The sequence below is a fragment of the Cricetulus griseus genome, chromosome 2, assembly GCF_003668045.3.
Source record: "Cricetulus griseus strain 17A/GY chromosome 2, alternate assembly CriGri-PICRH-1.0, whole genome shotgun sequence".
Lineage (NCBI taxonomy): Eukaryota > Metazoa > Chordata > Mammalia > Rodentia > Cricetidae > Cricetulus > Cricetulus griseus.
In genome coordinates this window covers 82299070-82326441 of record NC_048595.1, presented here as the reverse complement: position 1 = coordinate 82326441, position 27372 = coordinate 82299070, and the positions used below count along the sequence as shown (strand labels likewise).

The 27372-nt window shown below is 48.2% G+C and overlaps 1 protein-coding gene across 5 annotated transcripts; it reads left to right on the top strand.

Annotated features, from left to right (window-relative positions):
• Nucleotides 1–1948: 1948 nt before the first annotated feature.
• Tmem268 (transmembrane protein 268) lies at nt 1949–26056 on the top strand. 5 transcript variants are annotated; one of them, XM_027400268.2, is made up of 10 exons: nt 1949–2087; nt 5369–5454; nt 6905–7095; nt 10098–10207; nt 12484–12591; nt 13985–14134; nt 18442–18552; nt 20499–20579; nt 20940–21119; nt 24202–26051. In XM_027400268.2, exons 3-10 carry the CDS (start codon nt 6987–6989, stop codon nt 24379–24381), a joined length of 1029 nt encoding a protein of 342 aa, XP_027256069.1. In that variant the 5' UTR covers nt 1949–2087; nt 5369–5454; nt 6905–6986; the 3' UTR covers nt 24382–26051. The 5 variants fall into 5 exon arrangements, with proteins under 5 accessions (XP_027256069.1, XP_027256073.1, XP_027256070.1 ...); XM_027400269.2 differs by having other exon boundaries at nt 1951–2087; nt 5344–5454; XM_027400270.2 differs by lacking the exon at nt 1949–2087 and adding an exon at nt 2138–2307 and having other exon boundaries at nt 24202–26056.
• The last annotated feature ends 1316 nt before the right edge of the window (nt 26057–27372 follow it).

Genomic DNA, 27372 nt, shown 5'->3' with positions numbered 1-27372 from the left:
AAACAAGAACCATTGAGAAGGGGACAGCCCTTGTCCTAGGGCAGGATGGGGCTTTCAGAAGAATGGCCCTGGCAACCATGACCCAAGAATGGGCCAGTCAGGTGATAAGGATGGGTTTGGCACTAATCTTCCAGATGAAGAGGGAAGACCTGAGGCAACCACTGAGACCTGGAAGTGAAAGAATGGGGCACAGGAGGAACTGAGAACAACTCTATTTATGGAGCTTGGGGTTTGGGGAGAGGGCAGTGATTCATCCAGGGTAGGCTGCAGGTGGTACAGACTGGTTACCACAAAGGCCTCTGAGATGCCATCAAGCTATCATTACTGAAGTCAGCTCTGTAGTATGCTTCACTGGGTTTTATGGTCCTTTTCCCCCTTGTATGAGGAGCCCCCATGTCCCAGGGTTTCGGGAATGCAGGCACTTAAGTTGCTGCAGAATACTTTCTAGGCATTCATTGACATCAGCAGGTGTCATTGCCTTTTCGTGAATTCGTGAACAGAGCAGCCCAAGCTCATGGGCTGCTACATAGTGCACTAGTACAGCCCTGTGGGCAGCTTCCCAAGTCCCCTGTTTGTGTACCTGTCAACATAAAACTTTGTGCTGGAGCAAAGAGAGTGAAGGCTGCTGGAAGGGCAGAAGGGCATCTCTGTTGTCATGAAGGTGGTTAGTAGGCCTTGTTCCAATGGCAGGGACAGAGTCCCAGGCTAGGCCACAGTTGTAGCACATTCTCTTTCAATAAATAACCTGTCAGCATTTAGAAGTCTCAGCACCCCTGGGTCTCTTGTTCCCAGGCTTCTAAATTACTATTAGCAAATTGATCATACTACATAGGACCCTTCCATGAACTGTGCTCTACAATGTTGTCACTGAGCAGGTACTCAGTGTTGATTTGCTCACAAATAACTTCATTTTTAGTAGCCTGCCACCTTGATCTGACTCATCTGTCCCTGTGGGCACTCACATGGGATATATTATTTGGATTTTCAATTTGTTCTTGTTGCCTTCAAACATCCTTTCTTTGGGTATGCAGCCATGTAAGTCCTGTGGTCTGAAAGTCCTCAAGAATTTGACAGTCAGAATTGAAAAAAGAAGGTGTGTGTGTGTGTGTGTGTGTGTGTGTGTGTGTGTGTGTGTGTGCAAGACCACTTGTAGAAACAAGGGCAGTAGCATGTATGTGACCTACTCCTTCCTGCAAGCAAGGGTAGGAATCACACATGCATTCATCAAAGGGGAGGGACAAGGCAAGAAGAGGCCCAATTTTACAAAACGGAGAAGTTTATGATCCCCTTAAAAAGAAATGAGGCGATCTGTGCAGAAGCTAACTACCCAGGGTCTTTCTTGAAAAACAAAAGGTGGCCAATAGAATAGAATTTACTCCTTTTATATAAACATATACTGCAAAGAAAAAGTGCATGCGGCTAGCCAGGTCTCATGGTGCAGACCTGTATTGTCACAACACCAACCAGAACTAATCCAAGACTAGTGATTCACTCAGAAAAAGAAGAAAGTCATCACAGACCCTCGTAAATCTCAAAGAGTAGGGTGAGCAAGTGTGGATTTGAACACCTCACACATTATTTCGTTAAAACAACACAATTTCAAGGCACAGTCATAACTAGATATTTTTAAAGAAAACGCAAACACAAAGTTTAATTTACTGGGTTAAGTGGAGACTGGGCCGGCCGTCAGGCCATCTGCTCCCTACACTAAGGCTCTCAGTACTGCATACCGTTTTTCATTAAAAACAAGCCCCGAAGAAACTTCTGGTCCCAAGTGTGCCTCATGCACCGGGTCCCGTGACTCTCGGTCACTCGGGACCGGTCTCCCCGCCCCGCCTCTCCTTCACTACGGGGACGAGCCCAGATCCCATGCACGTGGCGGGCGCGGGGCTCCTTCCGGTGCCCTAGGGGAGCGCGGCTGATGAAACGCTCCCGGATCGGCCCGGGAGACGCGGCCTCAGGACGGCTCGGCGGAGGAGACGGGCTGGGGCGGCACGCGGGAGGCGGGCTCGCGGGGGCGGCGGCACCGGGACGCCTTGGCGCAGAAGGGCCACAGAGCCTCCGACCCTGCGCGTCCTCGGGCGGCGGTGAGTGTGCGCGGGTCGTGCGCGCGCCCGTGCGCCGGCGCTCGGGGGTTGGGGCCGCGGGACCTGCGTGTTTGTCTCGCCGCTAAGGCTCTGGCGACTTCTTCCCGCCCCACGCGTCAGGCGTGGGAGCTTCGGGGTTGGGAGGGTGATTTCTAGGGTGAGGGAGCCCAAAGGCTAGAGGGCAGAGACCCGGGAGCCAGCTGCCCAGGGCCAAGGCCAGGTACGAAGGGAGACGCCCGGCCGTGAGCTAAGCCGGCTTTCTATTCTAGCTCCCTCTGGGTTTTTGCTCCCTGACCTTGGATAGTTAGCTTTCTCTTCCGGGGCTTACTGTTCACATCATTGAAATGGGAGCGTTTGGACTCCTTGTCTAGCCAGGCTTTTCTGTTCTGAACTTTTGGGACTATCGCCCCTCTGATCTGTTGGACTTGCAGTATAATGAAGTTGAGTTTGAAGAAGGAAAGCCACTTTCTCTTTCCTTTCGGGGCAGCCTGGCAGGCGCTTAGTTGTCGGTGAGGCTGGCAGGCTCTGTGCTGAGATGGGACCTTTGGGGCTTAAGTCTGCACAGCCTGCGACTGGAAAATCTGGTTGAAGTGTGGACTCCCTAAGGGACTGTCAGGAGTCTCAGCGCTTGCTCCCTCTGTGCTCTGCTGACTCTGCGTGGGGCCCTGACTTGTGTGCTGGAGACTGGAGTCTCCAGGGCTGAGGGGATGGTAAATGATCAGTATCTTCCCCTGGGGTTTTGCCTTTATCCTCGTGGCCCTGTAGTCTCTGGGCTGGATGAGGATGTACAGAGGGAGCCCTGAACCCATCCCGACCCCTGGTCTGAACGCATTCAAATTTGGCATGGCTCCTTTCAGTCTCCACTTTGGGGAAGCATCTAGGCAGATCAGAAGTCCCTCCTCCCACGTTGATCCCCTTTGCTGCCTGATTTCCTCCTCATCTCTCTGGCAGTTGTCTCTGCCTTTCCCAGCGGATGGTGATCCCTGCAGAGAGGGCTGAGCAGAGATTTCATGTTGCATTCCTGGTTTTACAGGGTCTGGCCCTAGAATGTTCTCAAGGAATGCTTGTGGAGTAGGTTGATGAACACCACTTTCTCTCAGTAACCACCCTTTTCCAAGTGCAGATCTTGTGAACATAGAACACAGGGTAGTCTTAAATTACTCTCCTTGTCCTCACTCCAGAAAATGGAGGCAGAGAGAAGTCTACCTAGTTGCTCAAGACCACCTAGGTGGGAAATGGTTGGGCTGGGCAGGTTGCTTTTAGCCATCCAACTCATGCAGCCTTGGGTGGATGACTGGAGTCGGCTGATTGGGTCTCTGTGGGCAGCTGAGGGGGCTGATGTGGGTGCTGTAGTTCTGCCCCAACACAATGCTTCATTGTGGGATTTTGCAACCAGTGAATCCTGTGCAGTCCCAGGCTTCAGCAACTCCAGTCTGTGTCAGCTCCTCCTGGCCTTTTCAACACTCCAGTGTTTTGAGGCCGAAGTGTGGCCCTGAGCCCTCTGCCTGGAGTACATATGTCAAGGCTGTATCTGCTTTGTGGCCTGGTAGTTGATCAGAGGAAGCCAAGGGGTGTCAGTGCTGTTTTTGTGGCTTTTGTACCTTTTGGGGGTATTAGAAGGAAAACAGGCATGGTAAGGTTGACTGGTAAGTACCCAGTGTGTTTGAGACTGTTGCTGTGGGCCAGGTTGAGGATGAGCAAAGAGGAGACTGTCTTCCCAAGAGGAGTAATGCAGGATGACTGGAATTTATTTCTGTATCATGCCTGGGAAACATGGTTTCTTTGGATCTAGTCAAAGGTGGTTTTGTGAGTAAGCTGAAAGGAAGCCAGGTCAGGCTTAAAGGTCTGAGGGCATGGTACTGTGGCCTGAGACTGTGGAGCCACATGCTGGAATACTTCTCTGGCCCTTCAGCTGATAGCCACTCAGCTTTGGAGAGGGCATGTTTGACTGTGAAACAGGAAAGGAAGGAACCTGGTCTGTGGGCAGAGTGCTGAACACTATGCTTATACTTGCCATTATGTTCCTGGAGCAGTCCAATGAGGCAGACCTCCATGCCCCCATTGTACGGATGCTCACAGCAGAGTTCAGGCACGGGGTGGGGTGAAATGTTGAAGGGGAATGTCGAATGAATGGCTGTGCACAGATTCCCAGGCTTTCTGGCTCTAAAGCTTTCAGTATTTTCCTAACATTTTGTTTTTGGCCTTAGGCTCCCATGTAGGACAGGGTGAAAATTGTTAACATCCATCTTTTTATCTGTTCTTTGTTGGGAGAAGAAGCTCCCAAGGTGCCTTCTAGATTCACCCTTCCTAACGTTGTGACCCTTTAATACATTTCCTCATGTTGTGGTCACCCCCAACCATAAAATTAAAATTATTTTTGTTGCTACTTCTTAACTGTAATTTTGCTACTGTTATGAATGTAATGCAAATGTTTGTGTTTTTCAATGGTCTTTTGGGGGACATGACCAACAGGTTAAGAACCATTATTCTAGAGGTGAAAGTTGGGCTGGTTTCAGGTACATTGGTCTACATGGCTGTTCAGGGCCTCCTCCTATAGAGTTCTCTTTCCTTACAGTTTGATTTTGTTATGCTGTCACTGTCTTAATTTCTTCAGTTTTTGTGTGAGTGTGAGTGCGCACGTGCTGTAACATGAATGCAGAGGTCAAGACACAACTTTTGAGAGTAGGTTGTTGCCTTCCACCTTGATGGGTCAGTGTCTGTCTTCTGTATCTCTTCTTTTAGAATTATTTATTATCATTATATGTTTATTTATAATATTTTTAAATGAATAAGAACATATTCATTTATTATTTATAATACATTATAGATTTATTTATTACTTTATGTGTTTTGTCTGTGTGTATGTCTGCACTACCTGTGTGTCTGGTGTCCTTGGAGGTCAGAATAGGGTGTTGGATGCCCTAGAACCGGAGTTATGGTTGGTTGTGAGTCACCATGTGGGTTCTGGTAACTGAGCCCTGGTCCTCTGTAAGAACATCAAGTGCTCTTAACTCTGGGCCATTTGTCCAGCCCCAGGCTCTCTCTTCTTGTTGCCTGGTCCACGAGCTTCCGGCCTTCGTCTTCTGCCTCTGCCTGCCATCTCACCATAGGAACACTGTGATTGTAGACATGCCTGCCACATCATCTGGCTTTTTAAATGGGCACCTGGGATATATCTCAAGTTGTCAACCTTGTGAGACAAGTGCTTTACCTGCTGAGTCATCTCTCTGACTCCAGGCCCTTCCATTTGGAACAGGAGTCCCTACGTTTTCACTTTTCAGGGCATCCCACATCTACACAGCTGCTCCTGTTGAAGCATTGAGATAAACAGTGAAGAGGACATATGGATCTGTTTCTCCCTACAGAGGTCAGTGGCAGTTTGTGTCATCTGGAAGCTTCATACTTTCCCCAGTGTCAACTTCCTTGGTAGCGAGTGAATGTTCCCAAGAACTGCCCATCAGTCATTCACAGGATTGATGTGCCACTCTTGGGTATTTGAGTGGAACATGATTTTCCTAGGGATACATGGCACAGGTTGCAGCAGATGGGTGACCCAGGAAGTCACTAAGGGAGCCTTCATAAGGAGCATCCCTGCTTTCGCTGATGAAAGTGGCTAAGCGTGATACCTGCTGTGTCTCTGGGCCACCTGATGCTGGAGGCATTGGCCATGCCTCCATGACCCTTTGTGTCTAACTGCAAAGCCAGAGCTTACTGTCTTTATAGTCTTTTCTCAGATAAGAGTTTAGCTGCTGATGTGTCTGTGTTGGCTTTGGCCACCTGGAAGCCCCAAAGACCAAAGCCTTGCCTCAGTCACAGCAACTGTCTATAAACAGCCACACCAGGCACAACTGTCTTTCTTTTTTATGAGGCAGGGTTTTTCCTGATAGCCTACACCTGTCTGAAACTCACTTGCATAGCCCAGGCTTGCAGTGAACTTTTTGATCCTGTTGTCTCTTGCCCCTGTACCCCTCAGTGCTGGGATTATCAGTGGGTGTCATGAGCCTAGACTCAGGTGCTTTTTGTTTGTTTGTTTGTTTCTTTGTTTGTTTGAGACTGGGTCTCACTGTGTAGCCCTGGGTGGCCTGGAGCTCACTATGTAGATCAGGCTGGTAAATTCACACAGATCTGTCTGCTTCTGTCTCTAGAGTGCAGGCATTGAAGGGTTAAAAGAATTCATGGAGTATGATCTCTGTACCCCATTGCTTTCCTGTGTACTGTTTATTGATTCTTTGTAGCTGACCTGTAGGAGGAGGTCTGCTAGATTTGAAGAACCCTATTTGAATCTCTGAGGTTAAGCCATGTATCCAGGTTTGCACAAATAGCAAGAGGAGGTGGTGGGGCCACAGTGTTGAACCCTGAACATGGACCTTGCCTCTTTAAGGAACTGGAATGCAGCCCAACTGCCTGGCTAGTTCTCCTCTTCATGATTATCAGGACTCTGTCTGTAATCTGTGTTTCCTGTTCCCTGGTTTCGTTTTGTGCATTTTGCAGTGCCTTGTAGGAAACTGGATATAAACAGGCCTCCCCATAATGAATCTAATACCTGCCTCAAACTTGCTTACCTGGGCATCTCAGGAAGAAATGAGTAGAGCCTGGTGTGGCTGAGCTGAAGAAGGCCCATGGCTAGCAGGGGAATTCTCAGCTGAGGCCTGGGGAAGGTTTTAGTTCCTTCTTCTCCCTCAGAGAAAGAATTTCCTCAGCAGGATCGGAAAGTCAGCATTTAGCCTCCTTATGACCCTCCCTGGCCTTTAGCAACTCTGGCCCCAGGGAAGGCCAGGGAGCCCAGCTCACATTCTGTCTTGTGCTGTTTTTCATAGGCAAGTGGAGGTGAGTCGCTGCCCGGCATGAACGGCACCCCCAGAAACAGGAAGTAGAAGCTAAAGCAGCTGTCTGTCTGCCATGGCCTGTGAGCCTCCCACAGACCCTGGTGGGGCAGCTGGTCCCCTGCCCACCTCTATCTTGGGCTGCAGCACCCTGCCTCAAAGGAGCCCTCCTGGCTGGGGACAAGGTAAGATCATGATCTGTCCCCCACCTGTGTTTCCCTTCTCATTCTGTCCCATTCTGTGCTGAACTCACCTTGTAACTGGGGTCTCTGGGTAACTGGGTGACTTTGGGATTCAGCCACTTTCCATCATTTCTACCCCGTTCTTACTGTCACTGCCTCCTGTCAACACCTTAAGCTTGGAATCACTTTCTAGCTTCTTTTCTTTTTTCTAATGTGTAGCCTGCAACCAGTCAGGCCTCCTACTGGACATGTAGAGATCCATCTCTCACCAGGCTAGCCTTAGCACCTCCTGCTGCCCTGTTCTCTGTTCTTTGCCAGGGCATTCTGTCTTAGGACCTTGTACATGATATTCTTTCTACCAGTGCTTTTTTTTTGGTGGTTTGGTTTCCATTCATCCTTCAGGCCTCCATTCATCCTTCCCATGGCAAATTATTTGATGGCTTAGGCTTCACTGGGATTTTCTGGTGTATTCTCCCTAAAGAATTTAGTTAGTATATCAATTATCTATGTGATAAATGTTGAGCATCCAGCCTCTCTACCAGAATGTAAGTTCAGGGAGGCTAGGACTCTGTACTGTTTCACCCATGGTCTGTAGAGCCAGCAGGAGGTCTGCTCAATGAGAGACATGGAGTCAGTGTTGTACTGGATGAAGGGATGGATGGTAGCTGGGTGCAGCAAGGAGAAACAGCACTGTAAACTGTGTGTGTTCTGTAGGGAATGTGGGGCTTACATAGAGGGTCTGAAACTCAGTGCTCAAAAAAGGTATATGACTCTGTTACTAAGAAAGCAATTTAAATACTATACATGCTGCAGCAGAAAGGGACAGGATGAAGCATTTTTCTTTCAAGACTTGAGAGGCGTCAGTCTGCTGAATTTTAGCAAGCCCCCCCTTTGCTGCTGCTGCTGCTTCTTCTTCTTCTTCTTCTTCTTCTTCTTCTTCTTCTTCTTCTTCTTCTTCTTCTTCTTCTTCTCTCTCTCTCTCTCTCTTCTCTCTCTCTCTCTCTCTCTCTCTCTCTCTCTCTCATCCCCTCCCTCAACTTTGCTTAGCTTAGGTCTAGAAGCAAGTATTTCCAGGTGCAGGACTTGCTGTTCTCATTTTAAGCAACAGATGAGAGATCATGTTGCCAAGAATCCAGGACCTCCTAGTAGAAAGACAAACAAGAGACTCGGTGAAAGGTCTTTGCAGTGTTTGGGCAAATGCTTGTGGAGCCCAGGGTGTAGACTCTCCAGGGGGAGGTTCATCCTGTGTGGCAAGGAGGGCACCAGTGGGAGACCCACTGAATGATGGCTGTGTTTTGGGCACTACCTCTTCCTCTTGTTTGTTCCATCCCCTTACCCTCAAGTCAACTGTGTGAACTCCTCTGCTATCTAAAGGGTTGGCTTCTGTTTCCATGCGAACAGTATCCACCTCTTAAGACTCTTGGAGCAAGTGCATAGTGAGGGCTCCAGTATGGTCTTATTAGCTGCCCTTGTTCCTTTTCTGTCTACCCCTTTCCATTTGAGTTGTCTTCAGTTTAATCTTATACTTTTATCAAAGTATGGGATGGGGGCAAAAGACATAGTAGTGTGGTCTCTTCAGGACTTTTGAGTTCTGAACAGCTTGCTTCCAAATTATACCTCACTGGGGCTAGTAATTCACCCACTTGAGGTGACATCCAAACTGTCATCTGAATGGTTCAGTCTCCTGTGGTGGCTGTGACCATTGGTAGGTAAGGAAACAGTTTTCCTACATGTTTACTTTGTTAGTAACAGCCTGGGTCACAGTTTGATCCCTCAAGATCTGACCTGTATTTTACGTATGTACCACACTCCTTTCAAAAAGAGAGGGGAGAAGGCAAAATTGAAAGTTCTTTTGTACAGGACTTAGAGTTTAGAATTCTATGATGGAATCTTTAAGATTGGAGGTGCTCTTCCTTCCTGACCCAGGGGATGAGAAAAGAATACTATCAAGGTTGAGAATCAGAGTCCTATCATATTTATTTATGTGTCAAATATGTATGCAAGGCACTAAGCCAACTCAGGCAACCCCATAATGAACAGACCAGTATGGAAGTATGGCCTAAAGGTAGGGCTTAATTTGGACAATTGCAAACACACATACCCATTCTTGATGTGTTCAGATGAGGCATTTGGGGGGCAAGATTAATGTTTGAGTGTGATGGAGGGCTCTACATGGATGCAGAGGATGTTTGACATTTAACACAGAGGCTTGAAAGCTGTCATGGTATCCCTGCAGGAATTCTGCCACCAGAAGCCCCACTCTGACCTCCCTGAACTCACAGTAAAGGGCTGTGTTCCTTTCTGGGGGCTCTGAACAAGGCTCTGTGTCCTTTCCCTTCCTCTCCCCAGTGCTTAGCTTGTGGCTTCTCCTCCTGTGGTCAACGCTAGCAATGGTGTAGCTCTCTGTTCCCTGCCTCCTTTTAAAGACCACTGTGATTCCATCAGCCCCACTGGGTACTACAAGCTGCTATCCCTGCTTAAGGCCTGTTGATCTGTGCCCTGCATTCCATATACACTACTCATTCCTCTTCACCCTAGCAGCATAGTCTGGGGATGACGGTGTGGCCATCTGGGGGCTGATGTTTCATGGTAACTATTTAGATCTGATATTTGGCTCTTTGCTGGGATTTAGATTCTTCAGCTGAACTTCCTGTTCAGGGTTTGACCAAACGTCTATCTCTTCAGGCCCCTAATGTACTTGGTTGTTTAGCCTCTGTTTACATCTTGACAGGGCACTCACTACCACTCATTTTTTGGTGGGATGCCTTTCTGTCTTGGGAAGTTATAAATTTTTTGGGGGGAAGTTATACATTATATAGTTGACCAGTTTGTCCTTAGTTTTGCCTCCTGGGGGCCTCCCAGTCAAGCTACGATGTCCTTAGGGATTGGGACAGCCACCATGTCATCACGAGAAGGTACTCCCAGCCTGAGGTGTGATTCCTTCAGTTCTGTATTCTCCCAGAGGTGCTCTTGCTTGGTCCACTGATGCTCCCATCTGCTTGCAGAGCTGCACAATGGCCAGGTCCTCACAGTCCTCCGGATCGACAATACCTGTGCACCTATCTCCTTTGACCTGGGAGCTGTAGAAGAGCAACTGCAGGCCTGGGGCATTCAGGTGAGTGCTGGCTGATTGAGTCTGTGCTCTTCTTCATCCACCTGGCCATCTGTTCACCCATCGGTCTCTTCACAAACATTTTCCTACCTCTTACCTGTGCTGGCTGTGGTCAGTATCTAAGGAAAGTATCTAAGAAGTGTTCCCTTTTCCCAGTGTGTTCACTTAGAATGTGTATATAAGGGGTGGCTACTCTGTCCGGGCCCTGAGCTGGCTAAACTGTGCACAGGTGAACAGGACCCAGTGCCAGTGTTCACACTGTCCATCAGGAGTGAGACATGGTCCCATAAGCAAGGTCAGCCAGGCATGGATGCCACAGTAGAGGACTATATCAGGCACTGATGACACAGAAGAATGTTTTGAACTTCCCTGTGGTGAGTGGAAGTTTTATGGAAGACTAGACCCAAACAGGGTTGTTGAGGGATAAACTAAGAATGATGGGTGGGAGGAAGGCATCATAAGGGAGGGAACTGCATTTGTGAAAGTTCATGGAACTTACCACATAATGGATGTGATATCATCAAACAACAAATCCAGACCCGCTGAGTGGACATGGATCCAGGCTTGTTGCCCACTGCCTGTGTGACTTCAGGCAGGAGACCTAACCTCTCTGTGCCTCACTATTGTCTGCAAGAGAGGGTAATGTTAGTGCCTGGTCTGTAGGGCTTCCATTAAGGATTACGTGTGTGACACCAAGAGCATCTGCAGATGTCCTGGGACATGGCAGGCTCTCAGTGCACCATGGCACTTGCCGTTGATGTAGAGGACGATGGTGTGGTTCCCTCCTCAGAGCCCTTGAGATGAGGTTTTCCCTGGGCTAGCCAGAAGGGACTGATCACAGGCAGGGGCATGGGCAGCTCAGTACACCCAAAGCTTTCCAAGTGTAACACACCGCCATTGAAGGAAGACCTTCTAGACAGCACTGAACCGTCCCTGCTCTGGACAGGCTGGATGCCTTTGCCTTCCATGTTTCGTCCCTGTTTGTGCAAAAACTTCCTCCTCATTCTCTCTTCTCCATCTCCCTGCTTTCCTTCCTCTCTTCCTTTCTTGTGTGGTGTATGCGTGTGCATGTGTTCATATGTGCATGTGGAAGCCAGAGGTTGATGTGTCTTCCTGGTTTGCTCTCTACCTTGTTTATTGACACAGGGTCTGTCACTGAACATGGAGCTGGCTGATCCGCCTAGACTGGCTGCCAGGTAGTTACTTAACATGGGTGTTAGGAATCCAAACTTAAGTCATTATGCTTATGTAGCCACTTCAGCCACTGAGCCATCTCCCCAAAAACCTCAAATCTTTCTCAAATCGTTGTCAAGATTAATGAAGAGTTTGTGTGTATATTGTTGTGCTATGCTCTTCAATGACATATTTTTCCACTTGGAAAAAGCTGTATTTGTGATGATGTTTGTTACCATGTGCATGTAGGTGAGTGGGTATGTGTGTACGTGTACGTGTGTGTGTGTGTGTGTGTGTGTGTGTGTGTGTGTGTGTGTGTGTGTGTGTGTACGTGTGTGTGTGTGTGTACGTGTGTGTGTGTGGAAGTTAGGACTTCAGTGTGGAGTCTTTTCTTTCCCTTTGTCTTTCTCTGAATTCTGAGGGATGAACTTGGGTCATCAGGCTTGCATCATTTACTGGCAAGCTTCTTTACCCCTTGAGATGTCCCCTGTTGATATGTAATTCCTAAGTGGCTAGTTCCTTTGGTGACTGTTTCTGTAGGGCTGGTGTGCTCTGAAGACCCTCTGGTTTGGACAGGAAGCCCTGTGCCCTCAGTGCTTGGGATTTGTGTAGAGTATCAAATGGTAGCATTGATAGACTGGCTCTGAGTGCCCAGTGCTCATTGTGTGACTCTCACTCTGCCTGGTACCCTTGTGATCACCTCACTGAGCATGCACCCAACCCTGCAGTGCCTCATTTTAGAGAGGAGGAACCCGAGCTTCAGAGAAAAGGGTTCACTTGGTCCAAGTCACCCAGCACTTGAGTGACAACCAGAGTTTGACCCAGTCTTGCCCAAGTTTGCTATGCTTGTTGGAAGGTAGTGAGACTCAGCTGTGTGGTTCCTCTGCAGGGTGCCCTGATTCTCAGGTTCCTGCAGTTTAGACTGCACCCTAGGATTCCCAGTCTATGCTCCAAGTCTCCCCTTCTGCCCTCTAAGGTGCCTTGAATTTGCCTTATCCTCCTCCCATGGGCAGTCCTGTGAACTGGAAATGTCATGCTTGTTGGCAGGAAGGAGATAGGGAGTGACTGTCCTGTAACTGATGACCTCTTTATCTTGGGTAACATAGGTCCCTGCTGAGCAATACAGGAACTTGGCTGAGAGTGCCCTCTTGGAACCTCAAGTGAGGAGATACATCATCTACAACTCTAGACCCATGCGGCTGGCCTTTGCTGTTGTAAGTAGTAGGTTAGGCCCACACTGCCTCCCACTTTGGCTCAAGGTACACCAAATGCAGCAGTATGTCCTGGGGCATATAAGGGGAGGAGTAATCCAGTTGCTTTTGCAAGCCTAGTATCAAAGACATGGATTTGGTGTGGAAGGGATCAGTGGGGGCTGGGATTGGGAATCTGTAGACCACCAGACTCCCGACTCAGTGTTTACCCTTGACCAAGACTTTTCTCTCTGGGATTTGGTTTTCCTTTTGTTCACAGATAAGTGTGTTTCCTGTATGCACAATGTACCTTACTGTACATGCATATGCTTGCAAGCATATACCTGTGACTATAGATCCACACACAGAAACATGTGTGTACATGGCCAAGCAGTGTGTGCACCCAGGCTATCTAGGTCCTGCAACTGTAAGGTTCACCCTTACTTCTGATTTCTGGCTTCAATATTCGTTTATGTCCCAGTTGATCCTGCCTTCCATTTCAGGGAGAAAGAGAAGTGGGGACTAGCTTTTAACAACCCCCCAACAAATATTGGACTATGAAATGTTATCCTATTAGTTCTGGAACAGCCTTGTGAAGTAGGCATGGTTATTCCCAGTTCACAGGTGGGGAAATCGAGGCTTAGAGAGGTATTGTAGCTTGTCCCAAGCTGTACCACAAGGCAAAGATTACTGTGGGGTTTAGACACAGAATTCCTTCCAGAGTGCCCTGCCCTTTTGTGTTTCATTTAGAATTGGGGTCAGGAGGGTTTAGAAGTGAGGGGTCAAACTTAAGGGGTCACAAGTCAGGTATGGCTACCCATCTTCAATAGGCCTTCTAAAAGAACCAAATTAAAAGTGCAATGCAGAAAAAGGAGATCTATCCAGTGTGGCCATATTGGAAAGAGTGACAAGGAGATCCAGCAAATATTCTAGAGGTCCTGAAGGGAGAGCAAAGTTGAAGTAGATAGCCAAAGCCACGCACATCTGAGCAGTCCGGTCAAGATATGGCCCCTCTCACCACTGGCTCATCTTTATCTGGGTCTTAGTCTCATCCAGTGAGGTAGTCTGAGTTGTAGAGAACTGTGTGAAATCTCCTTCTGGGAGACAAGTCACCCTCTGGCTGGTGCTATTTCCCAGCGTGAGTTCCTAGCAGAATTCCCATTTCTTTGGGGTCCATAGTTTCAACAGCTTGGTAATCAGATCGAGAGACAAAAGTGTCTCTTTAGAATATCTTTATTTCTGCCAGGCTATTTAGAACCTGTTGTCAGGAATCACTTAGTAAGCAGGGAGTAGGAGCTCAGGTTTCAGGGTTGGCATGAAGTCTTCCTGATCCGTGAGAGGCAGTTTGACCCAAAGGGGTGCCCATGAGTGGAGCTGCTGTCCCTGACAGCGCCATGCCTTCCTCTGTCTTCTACAGGTATTCTATGTGGTGGTGTGGGCCAACATCTACTCTACCAGCCAAATGTTTGCCCTGGGCAACCAGTGGGCAGGCGTGCTGCTTGCCACTCTGACTGCCGTCAGCCTGACCCTGACCCTTGTGCTGGTCTTTGAGAGACAGCAGAGAAAGGTGAGATGTCTGGGGTCCTGTCTGTTCCCTTTATAGGGCCGGGCAGTCTGATACTTTAATTCTGCCTCAGGCAGCTCCTTCAACTACCCTCATGGCTGCACACCCATGACTAACAGAAATAGGGTCACATGTGAAGCTAAATCCTCTCTGTTGTGTCCTCTCTCTCTCTCTCTCTCTCTCTCTCTCTCTCTCTCTCTCTCTCTCTCTCTCTCTCCCCCTCCCTCCCTGCCTCTCTCCCTCCCCCCCCTCTCTTTCTTTAACAGGTTCTTACTATGTAGGCCCATGACCTAGAATTTGCTGTGTAGACTAGGTTGGCTTGCCTCTGCCTTCTGAGTGCTGGGATTATAGGCATGTGCCATCTCATGTTGCTCTTGTTTTGTGTGTTCTTTAGAGGTCGGGTCTTGCTGTGTAGCCTAGGTTGGCCCCAAACTCATGATCCTTCTCCTAAGTGCAATGATTACAGGCTGTGCCACTCTGTTCTTCCTCCGCTCCGAGCCCTTCTCTTTTCCTCCCTTCCTCTCCGCAAAGTTTACTCTCTCTCTCTCTCTCTTTAGTGCTTTTAGTTCACTATCTGATGGCCCTGTGGCTTTGGCTGCTCACTGGGGCAATTGTATGTGGTGTGCAAAGCCACTTGGCCAAGGAGCAAAGGCTCTTTGTTCTCTCTTCTTTCTTTGTTTTCTTACCCAGCCGCTGCAGATTGTTGTTTTTGTTCCTGGAAGCCAGCTGTTTCAAGAGCAGTTCCCAGTAGCCGTCGTTCCTGCAGCACTCTAGTTAGCTGAGCTTGCTCATACACCTCTCCCTGGACCTGCACAATACCTTGTGATTGTCAGGGAGGGAAGGTCACGGCCCACCTTGCTGTAGTACCAGGGCAGGAGGAGGAGAGCCGGGGAGGTGGTGCCATTGTCCCTCTGTGGGTGGGTCGGTGCTTCACTAACATCCTAACTTCTGCAGCAACCTGAGAGGCAGGGAGTGGGCTCAGAGAGTTAGGGAACTTGTCCTGGATCTCATTAGTGGAGAACCAGGGTTCAAAGCCAAGCTTATGATCCCTGATCATCTTTAGAGAGGAGATTCCTGCTTCCCAGCTCACTGTGCCCTTCATTGGGTTAGTGTCCATGTATGTCTGTGCTGTGTATCAACCTTTTCCTGGATGGTAGGTTGTCAGAACTTTCCATGGAAACAAACACCTTGTGACTCTGGACAGAGGCCTTTACAGACAGGGAGCAGGAGTCCTCAGGCTTACTGCAGCTAAGTGACAAGGCTATAACTCAAGGTTTGACTGCTTAGTCCAGATCATCTTCTTAGCACCTAGTGTGTGGCATCCAGTGCTGCTATTACGGATATAAACTTCTTTCCTTAGAACCTTGTGGCTAGGAGTGTCCCTGGACCAGAGACTGACAGGGTTCCTGGGGGTGCATCTGCTTCTTGCCCTCTTCCAGTTCCACTTTAAGGACCCCCATGTTTATGTGGCTCCACCTGGGTATGCAGAGCCCCTCTCCCTGGTGTGAGGTCAGCTGAGCAGCTTCTGCTCTGGTCCATTGTTCTGTGTAAAAGTGAATTCTCCGGTTCTGGGAAGGGGCTCGGATGTCTTTTAGGCTATTATTCTGCATAGATCAGGATGCTGTCTTTGGGTACCCGGAGAAGCACCTGTCCCCATGTCCCGAATCCCTGGACCACTGATTGCTGCTCCTAAAGCCTTAGCAAGTGCTCCACTTCTGCATGGCTTGGTTGGCTTCATGTTGTCAAGTTCCATTTCATGCCTGTGTTCACAGGGACAAATTGGGACTGTATGGCCTAGTCATTCTGAAAGGATCTTTGTTGGGCTTTGCTTACCCGAGGCTCTGCTTAGGCCTTTGTAATCCATGTGCTCCGTCTATAAACTGACCCTCCTGCTCCTGCTAGGAGATGCTTCTTTGGAAAGAGGAGCAAGCCATCAACCTAAGGAGGAAGAGGTGAAGAAGAGAGCTGGCAGATGTTCTACTCACTCAGTCCACTTGCTCTCACTCACACTGATACAGTCCATTGGTGCCTGCTGGATGCAAGGCCTCCTCCCTGCCCCTTCTGCTTTTATGCAGCTGTACTGTAAAGCCAGGGAGTGCCAGGTGAGGTGTTAGACACAGGTTATAGAGAAGGATCTGCTTTCTGCTCCCAGGTGCAGCCAGAGACCTGGGTAAAGATCCCCGAAATGATTCTCTAGGCTCTTTGGTCACTTGAGAAACCCTAACAGGGCCCTGTTTTCCTAGTACTGATGTCCATTCTCTGGACATCCACTGTATGCTCTGTGCTGAGGGCTTGATGTCTGTGCCCAACAGTGTTGTAGGGACACAGAATTCTCCTGTGATTTGTTAGCTCTACAACCTGGGGTGAGTTAAGTCACACAGTTCTAGACCTCAATTTCCTCATCTGAAAATGTCATTACTCTGGCTCTGTCACAGGGTGCTTAATAGAATTAACGAACCTGTTTTATGTGAAAGCACTTACAATAGTACTTGGTATAAACTAACTGCTCATAAGTAGTAATTGTTATTGTTGTTGACTTTGTTTGCCAGTGAAGAAAGCTCAGAGAAGAACTAATCTTGGCCACATAGCTCTTCTTAGCACTTCCTTTAGATCTCAGTTCATGGATCTCCAGCCCCCGGGCTCTCTTTGTTTGTTTGTTTGTTTGTTTGAGACAGGATCTCTACATAGCCCTGGCTTTCCTGGAACTCTATGTAGATCAGGCTGGCCTCAAACTCACAGAGATCTACCTTCCTCTGTCTCCCTTGTACATGGATTAAAGGTACACAGCTGGCCCCAGGGATTTATCAGGACCCTGCAGACCTTTCCTGGTTGTGACCCTCACAGGATTAGTACCTTGTCTGCATCACTTGGCATCTGTAACAGCATCAAGATTTCATTCCCTCTCCATTGTTTTCTCCCCTCATGTGGTGAGGGATTAGCCTTTCTCAAGAACAGAAGGGTGGTACAATAGCCAAGACTCTGCCTCATGTCCAACCCCAGAGTGTAGCACACAGCCAGGAAGTCCCTAGAGATGCCCATGTGTGACCAGGAAAATATGGCATTTCAGTCCAGGTTCCATGTCATAGTGACACTCCTGGCCAACATAGATGGAATGTCCACCCTTGAGTGGCCCACATGCAGTGGCTCATTTTGTCATTATTAAGGCCCATAAGTCAGGGGGGTTTCCATCTCTGGTTTAGGGCTTAGAGGTATATGACCTGCCCAGGCTGGTCAACAACAATAACAATTACTACTTATGACGCAGGCAGTGGGACCAGGGTCAGGAACTGAACTCTGAGTGAATTTCCAAACAGGTGAGCAAGACTGACCAGAATTCTGGTCAAAGACAGTGGAGTCATTCCAGTACACTGTGACCCCTGGTGAATCCAAGCTCTACCCCGGTGGTGTGTGCGGTGGAGTTAAAATGACATGCTTGAGAATTCTAGACAGATTTTTCTACCCCTTCCATGCTCAGGGAAGCCAGAGGACAGGTGGTCATTGGCATGTTGAATTTTTTCATGGGCCAATCCTCCAATGTCAGGCCTGTGCTGGCCATCCTGATCCTCTTTCACTGAGTGTCAGCATTGTCTGTCTCTGTGGGGCCCTGCAAAAACATTTCCAGTTTTCCTGTGGGGGCCCACTGCTTTGGAGAGCCCCTGTCTTCTACTGGTCGGTTAGTTGCCTCTAAAGACTCTGAGGGTCTCTTCTCCAGGCTATTGCTTTGGGTCCTGTCACTCCTTTCTCTTTCCTTCTCTGGTCTCCTTGGTGTCTGCCAGTTGCAGATTTGACATTGACTGGTCTGGGTGTCAAAGGAAACAGCTTCTCTGAGAGCCAAGTACTGTGCTGGGAGCTTTAGAAGTGGGCCTGTTAGCAGAAGTGGGTCTGTTAGCATGTGGCTTGGTGGAACATAGTCTCATTCCTGGCTGGTTCTTTCCACACAAAATAGACCATCTGTCCCTTGAATTTCCTCAAAGATCCACTTCATTATGATTTCATCTAGCCTTGGGCTAAAGACTTCCTTCACAACTCAGTGAGCTCTCGACTCACTCCTAGGAGGCGGGTGTGCTTTTTTTTCTTAATCTATAACCTAAGACAGGCAGACTCAATGGAGGGACATGGGCAGTACAGAAGAGCCAGGCTTTAGCCCAAGTTCTCTAACACTGAATTCACCCTAGGGGGAAGATAGAGTTGTCTTGAATGTGAAGATTGATGTGTGATCTCTGGGAGAGGGACAACTGTGATGTCCAGGGCTGAGGAGCTCCTTGGAAACTTCTTGGAGGTCAGCCTTGGGCTTGGCACTTGTCTTTTAGGCTAACACTAACACAGACCTGAGGCTGGTGGCCACCAATGGAGCCCTTCTGAGACACCGGGTGCTGCTGGGGATGACTGACTCAGTGGAAGGATGCCAGAGTGTGATCCAGGTACTGTGTCTCAGAGTGACCTCTCCTGGTGGCCTGCTTGCAGGTGGCCTTGTGTTCTCCTGGTCTGCATTGTGAGGTCCAGTGTCTGCCGTGCTTCTGTAAGTGGTCCCTTCCCCTTCCCAGTTCCCGTGTCTTCCTCAGGACTTCTCTGGGCTGAACCCTGCAGAATCAAAGTCCCTGCAGAGTCCCTGTGCAGTATGAGCCTGCACACCCAAGAGCATACATACACATGTATGTATGCCATGACAGGCAAACATACACTCACAGTGGCTTTAAAGGGACAGTGAAAGCTCATAGTGGCCCAGGGCTGCAGCCAAGTGACATTATGGGAGAGATGAGGCTGGAGGGGCTGTGTGATGACCAGTAGTTTTCTGTGTCCCCAAGGCAGTATAGTGATCTTAAAGTAGGAAGTCATGCATGGGACTTGGCTGAGGCTGGATTTGATCCTGGCTGCCCATGCTCAGGGTTCAGTGCAATTGAATGTTTTATCTGTAATCCTGGTAAGGTCTCATCTCCATTTTTGTGGGGCAGGGGTACACTTTATTTTTAGTCTACAACTGAAGATACCAAGACTTAGGAAGGGGCACAACCTACATAGTCAGGAAGCAGAGCTGGGTTTCAGCCCAGGCTTCCTTGGCATGCATACGCCTCACAGCCCTTTGCTTCAGGGATACCCAGGGATGCCTAGAGTGTGTGTGCACAGGGGACCTAGGAGGTGTGCCTTCTACGCATCTGACAGATGTTTGCTGAGAGCTTCCACATGCCAGACACTGTTCTCTGGGTAGAGCTGGGGCTGAGGACACATGGGTCCTAGGTTTTTGGAGTTGATCACACCTGGGATAGCATGGCATGTAAAGTTATCTTGCTTGGGGTATTGGCCCAAGATTCCTGGCAGTTCAAATGGGACCTTTGCATCTCTGGAATGTACCTAGCTTCAACCCCTTCCTAGCTTCATTCATTTCCAAGTCTTCTCTATCCCTGTCATGCAGGAGGGACCCTGGAGTGTGGCTGAATCTGTGGGTATTCAGGTGACTAATGAAGGGATACATCTTTTCAGACAGTGGTCTCTTTCATCTTCACAATGGCATTTTGGAATGATATGATGCAATATCTGGAGGTCTTTCAGAATCCTTAGAGGTGCTGGGTGATGTGACGCTCAAGGAGAGGTGGCGGTCAGCAGGGGTGGGCGTGGAGTGAGCTGTTGATGGGGATGTCTCATCTCCTGTGTGTGTTTGAAAATGTTTTCACAGTAAAAAAGATTTCTAAAAAAGGTATGTGAACAGATCCTCCTTGGGGGTGAGCTAGTGGAAGATTATCTGGCAGGGGCTGTGACCTTTGGTCTCATGGGTCAGTTGCCCTGAGCAGGGAGCGAAGTGGTAGATGCAGATGGTAGACTCACGATTCTACTTTCTGCAGAACTTGATTCTTGTGTATGTGGTACCATCAAGGCATCTCAATGGATAGGGAAAGTTTTGGCCTAGTAAGGATAACCTGGCCTGGGGGCTGCTGAGGCTGAGGTGGAAGGAGAGGTTGGGGGTACCAACTAGATGTCTTTCTTACTTGCACCCCTTCCACTGAGAACATCTTGGTGGAGATGTCATTTGTGAGGACTTTTCTCTTTTGTGTGCTTTGTGGGAGATGGGGCCTAGCCATTTTGTTCATGGTTGGACATATTCTGAGTTTGCTTGCAAAGCCATCTTTTGGGGGTTGACCATGTAGCTTAGTGATAGTGTGCCCACCTAGCATTCTATCCTGGGTTCGATTTCCAGTACCACCATTTCCCTGCTGCAAGCCATACAGATGAGCTGCAGTCACACTGTTCCTGCCAGACAGCAGGCCATGTCAGGTGGTTGTCAAAAGGGTGAGCCCTGGATAAAGAGCAGGGGCTGGAGGATAAACTCCAGGTTAGAAGTTTAAGGGCAGGCCACTGCTGCTTCTCTCCACAGCTCTGGTTTGTCTACTTTGACCTGGAGAACTGTGTGCAGTTTTTGTCCGACCATGTCCAAGAAATGAAGAGGAGCCAAGAGGTAAGATGGCCAGCACCTTTCCTAGGATCAGTCATTTCCTGGGATCTCAACACCCTGAGGTCAGGATTGCCGTGGCACCCTGCTCTTGGCTGGCTAGAACCTGTGGCTTCAGGCTGGGTTTGTACCCTAGTTTGTTCACTTGGAGTACATGTATAGACATGTATTGCACGCTGTGATGAGCACATCACATGGAAGCAGAGGCCTTCAGCAGCACTCCAGGACCCTGTTTTTGTGGGGAATAGAATGATCTCCCTGGAATGTCTCACAGGTCAGCCGTCTGGCTCTTTAGCTGGTTCCACCCTGTCAAAGTCTATCTGCCAGACTTAGAACACACCTGTGTCCCCTCTGTTTCCTTTGTAGTCCTTGCTGAAAAGCAGATTAAGCCAGCTATGTGTTGTCATGGAGACGGGAGTGAGCACTGTGGTGGAAGGGCCTGAGGATTTGGAAGATGCCCCCCTCCTGCCCAGCACTCCTGGTCATCAGGAAAGACCACTCATGCAGACTGAACTCTATCAGCTTGTTCCGGATGCTGAGCCAGAGGTAATGGTGCCACAGCAGTTGGTGAGCTCCTCCCTTGTGGGCCCATGTGTGGTCCGAGTGATAGCTCAAGTTTTAGGTCTTGGGGTTACAGCTTCTCTGAGTTGCTAGCGAACACTCAAAACTTGTAAATCAAAGCTGTCTTTTCATTCTTTTTGTTGTTGTTCACTCCAGTGCATATTTTCATTTATTCTGATACTTTTCTGAGACGGAGTTTTGTAGCCCAGATTGACATACCCATAAAGCTCCTAGCTGCTGGGATGGCAGGCTTCATCTTTACTCCAGTTCTTTAGAGATAGTTTATGGGAATTAACTTTGTATTTCCTGAGACTTTTGGTTGCATGTTTAAATATCTTGGCCATCCTTTTTGATAGTTACACTGTAAGGACCGTTGCATGTTGATGGGTCATAGCCTGTCATCATTTAGAAGAATATTGATCTTTTACTGTTGCTGGATGTGACATGGTAACACATACTTGTAATGCCAACACTCAAGAGGAGGAAGTAGCAGAACTGCAGGTCTAAGGCCAGTCTGGACTACACAGGGATACCCTATCTCAAAGAAAAAAGATTCTGTTGATCGATTGATCAATCACATGTTCATGTATCAATCTATCTGTCCATCATTGCCCATCCGTCCATCATCATCTATTCATCTGTTCATCCATGCATGCAACCATCCATCCATCTATCCACCCAATTCACCCATTACCATCCATCTGTCCATCTCCATTATCTAATTACCCATCAATCATCTACCTACTTACCTACTTAAATCCTAGTCACTGTTTGGATCTGATGTGTGAATCCTTTCAGCTATGGCTCCATCAGCCCCAGAACCTTGCCAAGTTCTGTTCTTAGACTGTGTGTGGGGTCTGGCTCCTTGATGACAGACCTGTGAACTATGAGGACAGACCCAAGCGGTGAGAATGACCTTAGGTGATATTTGGAGCTTTGGTGATAACTTGTATTTTCCTTTCACTCTGGGGTTTTAGAGAATCAAGGTCCAGCCTGACCCAGCCTCCCTCTTATGCATTGGTGGGATTTCGGGGCTTCCCAGAGGGGTGTATAAGAGAGAAAATTGTGGCTGTGGTAGTCTTTCACTTTTTTTTTTTTCCTGAGCAGAAAGGGCTGATAAGGTTTGTTCAAGTGGCTTGTGTGTCTGAGTTGACATGTAATAATCTGTTAAATATGGGCCTTTTAAGTTATTCTTTCAAATTTGCTCAAACCCATAGAAGTACAATTTCCTGTCATGAATATCAAATGTGTATGTGTGGGTATGCATGATTTGAAAATAGCTTATAAGTTAGCTAGGAAAAATATAGCCTCTACTCAGGTCTCAGTGGGCATCTAAGACAGCTCTGTATCTAGAGGAGCCCAGAGTCTGTGACAGATGCAAGAAGTCAGAACAGCCTCTCACATTTTTAAGGATTTTTTATCCTGCAAAGAATTTGTTAGTGAATCCCTGAGGTCTGGATGACCTTCCCTTCTTTGCTGGGTAAAGTGAGACTGACCCAGGCTCTCAGAATGAGGGAGAAGGCAGAAGAGAGCAGAAGCCACCTGCAGCGTCTCAGTACACCAGTTTGGCTGTAGAGCATTTGTTCTTAGAGTATTGATCTTGTTTGGGCTGATGGGTGAGGCCAGTATGAACTAGTGAAAAGCACATCATTTGTGTTTTCAGTATCCTCTAGCCTAGCTTAAAAGATGGCTTTAGAAAAAGCCAGTCCTAGGGGCCATTTGGGATGAGCTGCTTCTCATCCAGGACCAAGTTAGGATATTTTTATAATTTTGTTTTTGTGTTGTTTTGAGGCAGAGTCTCACTCTGTAGCCCATGCTGGTTTTGAACTCTGTAGTCCATGCTGGCCTTGAATCATAGCAATCCCTCTCCCTTAGCCTCCAAATGCTAAGATTGCAGGAGCAAACCTGGCTTCTGCTTCTTAATATTGGGGATGGATCCAGTGATATTTACTGAGCTTGACTGAGAACTTTTTGTTCTTGTGGCCTCATCCCATCTCACCACAGTAAGTACTACCAGTGACGACAATATCTCAGTCAGGCAGGAACTTGTCCAGTGAGCTGCAGGGTGGAGGAGCTGGAATCCCTGTGTGTCCTTGATCTCAGCACCTGTTTTTAGTTACTAGCTCCACACATGCAGCCTCTCTGGACCCCACACCTGATGTTATTACATTTAGGTGGACACAAGGGAGGAATTTAAGCCTCTTCCCTGCAATCCCAACTGGTTAAACAGTGAATGGAACTTTAGAGACCACACATGTGTTCAGAGAGAATACATGACATCCAATTCAAAATGACTCTCTTTATGCTTTGTTTTTTCATCTTGGTAAGATACACACATTAGATTCGCCATCTTTGTTGTGTACCTCCCATCACCTCCCATCTTCAGAATGCTTCCTCTGCTGAACCTCACAAACATCAACACTAGCTTTCCTTCTACCTCCCCAGAACCCGGGACCACTGCCTCCTTCATGCATAGTATTTGTTCCTTTGTGGTAATCAGCTTTCATAAGCAAACTCTTATTATGTCTGGTAGAAAGATGTCTACCAGGCACCATATGTGAACCGAAGGTCTCCTATCATGGGACACATCTCTCCATCCAGCCCCCATTAGTGATTTTCTTCAAGTGGACCTTACAAATTCATGGACTTTGGAAAGTATAAAGAGGTTGTAGGTGGGGTTGATGGCGATACTTTTCCAGTGCTCTGAGGTTACAAATCTTCTGGGGGCATACTAATATCTGTGGTGATGGATGGAACCCAGGTCATCAGGCATGCCAAGTGCATGGTTTGTCTCTGAGAAGCACCCTCTGTCTTTGTATGTCTTGTTAGTAAGGTTTCCTTGGGGATGAAGCAGCCAAGGCCACCCACGCCAGCTCCAGTGAGTTGCAGAGTGGGGGTTCTTGGCCAGACTGCATCTTCCAAGAGCCCCAGATGCTGGTCTGGCTTGCCCTTCCCATTGAGCATCCCTCCTGGGTAGGGCAGCATGATGATTTGGATTTCTCCCGTGCCTAAGCCCTATCACCCTCAGGTCTGTCTGCTGTGTTCATGTTGTTTTCCTCTCTTGCAGGAGATGGCTCGGCAGCTGCTGGCAGTGTTTGGTGGCTACTACACTCGGCTCCTGGTGACCTCTCAGCTCCCCCAGCCAATGGGAACTCGACACACAGACTCTGCAAGGGTCCCATGCCCCTGCCAGCTCATAGAAGCACACATTTTGGGCACAGGATGCTGCCCATTCCTGGCCAGGTGACCTAGGAATCTTCATCTTCCTCCGAGACTGAGAAGTGGAGGAGGAGTCAGGATCCTGGTGTGGGGGACAGTGAGTTCAGATGAAATCAGCATTTGGAGACACTTTGGAGAGTGTCTGTTGGTTAGGGGGTCATCAAGTGCATGCCAGATGCCTTATTGGCATCATATGCTGTCCTGGCCTTGCTGAAGCTAGTGGCTGAGCTAGAGTTGCCTGGGCCTGTAGCCTGGATAGAGGATCCCTTCTGTTGCCTGTGGAACACCAGAAACCTGTAGCCAACTCCTCAGAGTTCAGAGAGAATGCTGCTCTGTCTGAATTGCTCCTGGCTGCTGATAAGCCCACCCACTTCCGGTGAGAGGAGGTCTCGGAAGGGTGAACCAGCTTGTGAACTACAGTACCATTCGGGCTTGCTGTCTGTCAGCACCTGGGCTGTAGACAACAGGGCTGGAGGACAGGGGTGAGGAGACCAGAGTTGGTGACCATCAACAGGGGCACTTGGAAAAGAAGACCTTATCGGTGGGACTCAGACTGGTTTTGCGCAGCCACATGCTGGCTTGTGATGGTGATTTTCTCCTGCAGATCAGCAATGGTGTTTTCTGACACTCCGCTGTTATGGAACGAAGTGTGATCAGACATTCTGGGTTTGAATAAAGAGGTCAGAGACTTCTCTAAGAGTTTGAAGACTGCCCACAGCACCATGTCCATAGCCCTTATCTTGTGTGAAGGTCCAGCTCCAAGATCCAGCCTTCATGGTTTTTGTCCCCCACAAATCACCATTATAAGTTGGAATTCTTCCCTGAACTGGCAGATGTATTTGTTCCTGTTGGACTCTTACTCATGCTTCAAAATCCAGCTTTCCGCATCCCTTCTGCTGCTTTCTGTCTCGTTGAAATTCCTGATGGAGCTGCTCCTGTTATTGAGATATTCTGTCATTCCATTTTTTCTCCTGTATATATACCTCTTTTTCTATCGAGACTGTCAACTCCTCAAGGTCCAACACTGTACCCATCTTCCTTTTGTAAATGACCTGGACTTGCTTAGAACAAAGTAACTCTGAAAAGTCCCATGGTTCGGTTGCTTTATCCTCTCTACCAGTTGTGGCAAATTGTTCTGCAAACGTGGTTGAATGATAAGACCTAGATCATGATGGACCAGAGTTTTGAGCGATGTCACTTTGTTTGTCCACCCTCCATGTCCTGGATGATTCTGGCCATTTCCAGCTCATTGTGCTGTTTGTTATTCTTACCTCATGCATAAAGTGCTCCCCTGACACCCCCCCCCCAATGCTGAGGTGGCCTTGGTGATATGTCATCTGTCATAGATAGTGAGCTGGATTCTTGTTTTTGCACATCTGCCATCTCTAGGGCTGTGTGGCCATGGCTGAGTGTACTGCCTTCTCAGTGTGTCCACCAACCCCTCTGTAGAGCCCTGTGGTGGACTGAAATGGCACAGTGCTGGAGACTTGCTGGGTTAGACACAGCCTACCTCTTTGCTTTCTCTGTATCCAAGATGGAGCCATGTCCAGGGGCAGCTTTGCTCAGTGGAATACTTCACTGTCTTGACCCACTGTGGGAAATCTCACTGAATTTTAGCAAGGGAGCCTATGCTTGGGTCATCTGGTCACAGAACCCTTCAGTATAATAATGGAGAATAAAACTGTATTTGGTGAATGACCCAGCAGCTTGGCTCATGGAGGATTAATGTGGTCCTTTCACAATATCTCTGGAACTTCTGCCTCAATGCTGGATGGGGCATATGGGGTGAGCTCATGGTGGACATCTCATGTGTCTCACCTGCTTTACAAGGTTGCTGTGAAGATGAACCATCTGGCTTATATCTTTTTAACATTAATTAATTAATTAATTAATTAATTAATTTTTTGGTTTTTCAAGACAGGGTTTTTCTATGGCTTTGGAACTAGCTCTTGTAGACCAGGCCAGTCTTGGACTCACAGAGATCCGCCTGCCTCTGCCTCCCGAGTGCTGGGATTAAAGGCATGTGCCACCACCACCCAGTTCTAGTATTTTATTTATTTATTTATTTATTTATTTATTTATTTATTTTGGTTTTTCGAGACTGGGTTTCTCTGTGTAGCTTTGGAGCCTATCCTGACACTTGCTCTGGAGACTAGGCTGGCCTCGAACTCACAGAGATCCGCCTGCCTCTGACTCCCGAGTACTGGGATTAAAGGCGTGTGCCACCAACGACCGGCCTCTAATATTTTATTTTTAATCAGATCTGTGCATATGAGTACTGGGAATTAAACTCAGGTCCCCTGTAAGAGCAGTCCATGCTCTTAACTGTTGAATAGTCTCTACAGCCAGGTGCTCCTAGGTCTTAAGGCTTTATGCCTATCTGACGCAGGGACTGTGAACACACTGCCATGAAGGTAGGTGCATTCAAAGCCAAGTCCACTCATCCTTCCTGCCTTCTGGTCTCCTTCCCATCAGTCAGTGGAATGGGGAGGAGGGCTCCTGCCTGGCAGATGGTTGCGAAAATGAATAAAAACAACTTGGTGTTTGCAACACCAAGTCACAAGCTGGAGCAGGAACTCAATAACCCGTCACAGTTTCTTTTCTAAATTCTTGCTGTCTGGTATACAGTAGGTGCCTGTATGTACTTAAGTTGACTATTGCCTCATGCTCAGTTATTCCAGCACCACAGAGGTATGCATGTGAATAAAGCTTGGTCAGATCTCAAGTTCAGTAAGGGACTATGTCATGGCGAAGGCAGGCTGGGAGGAAGCTGGTGACCTTGGGTCGGATGCTAGCCTGCTCTGTGCTTCTCACTTCCTCATCTGTCAGGACAGGGTTGTGTAATGAGGGGATGGAAGAGGTACCGTCACAAGCAACATGGCCTGTTTCCTGGTGTGTCCATCTGAGGATTCAGCCCCCAAGGCTTCATTTTATTTCTTTGTGGTGCTGGGGCTGAAATTTAGGCCTCTTGAGTGTAAGACTATAGAACATGTGCTATCACTGAGTCACACCTCAGCCC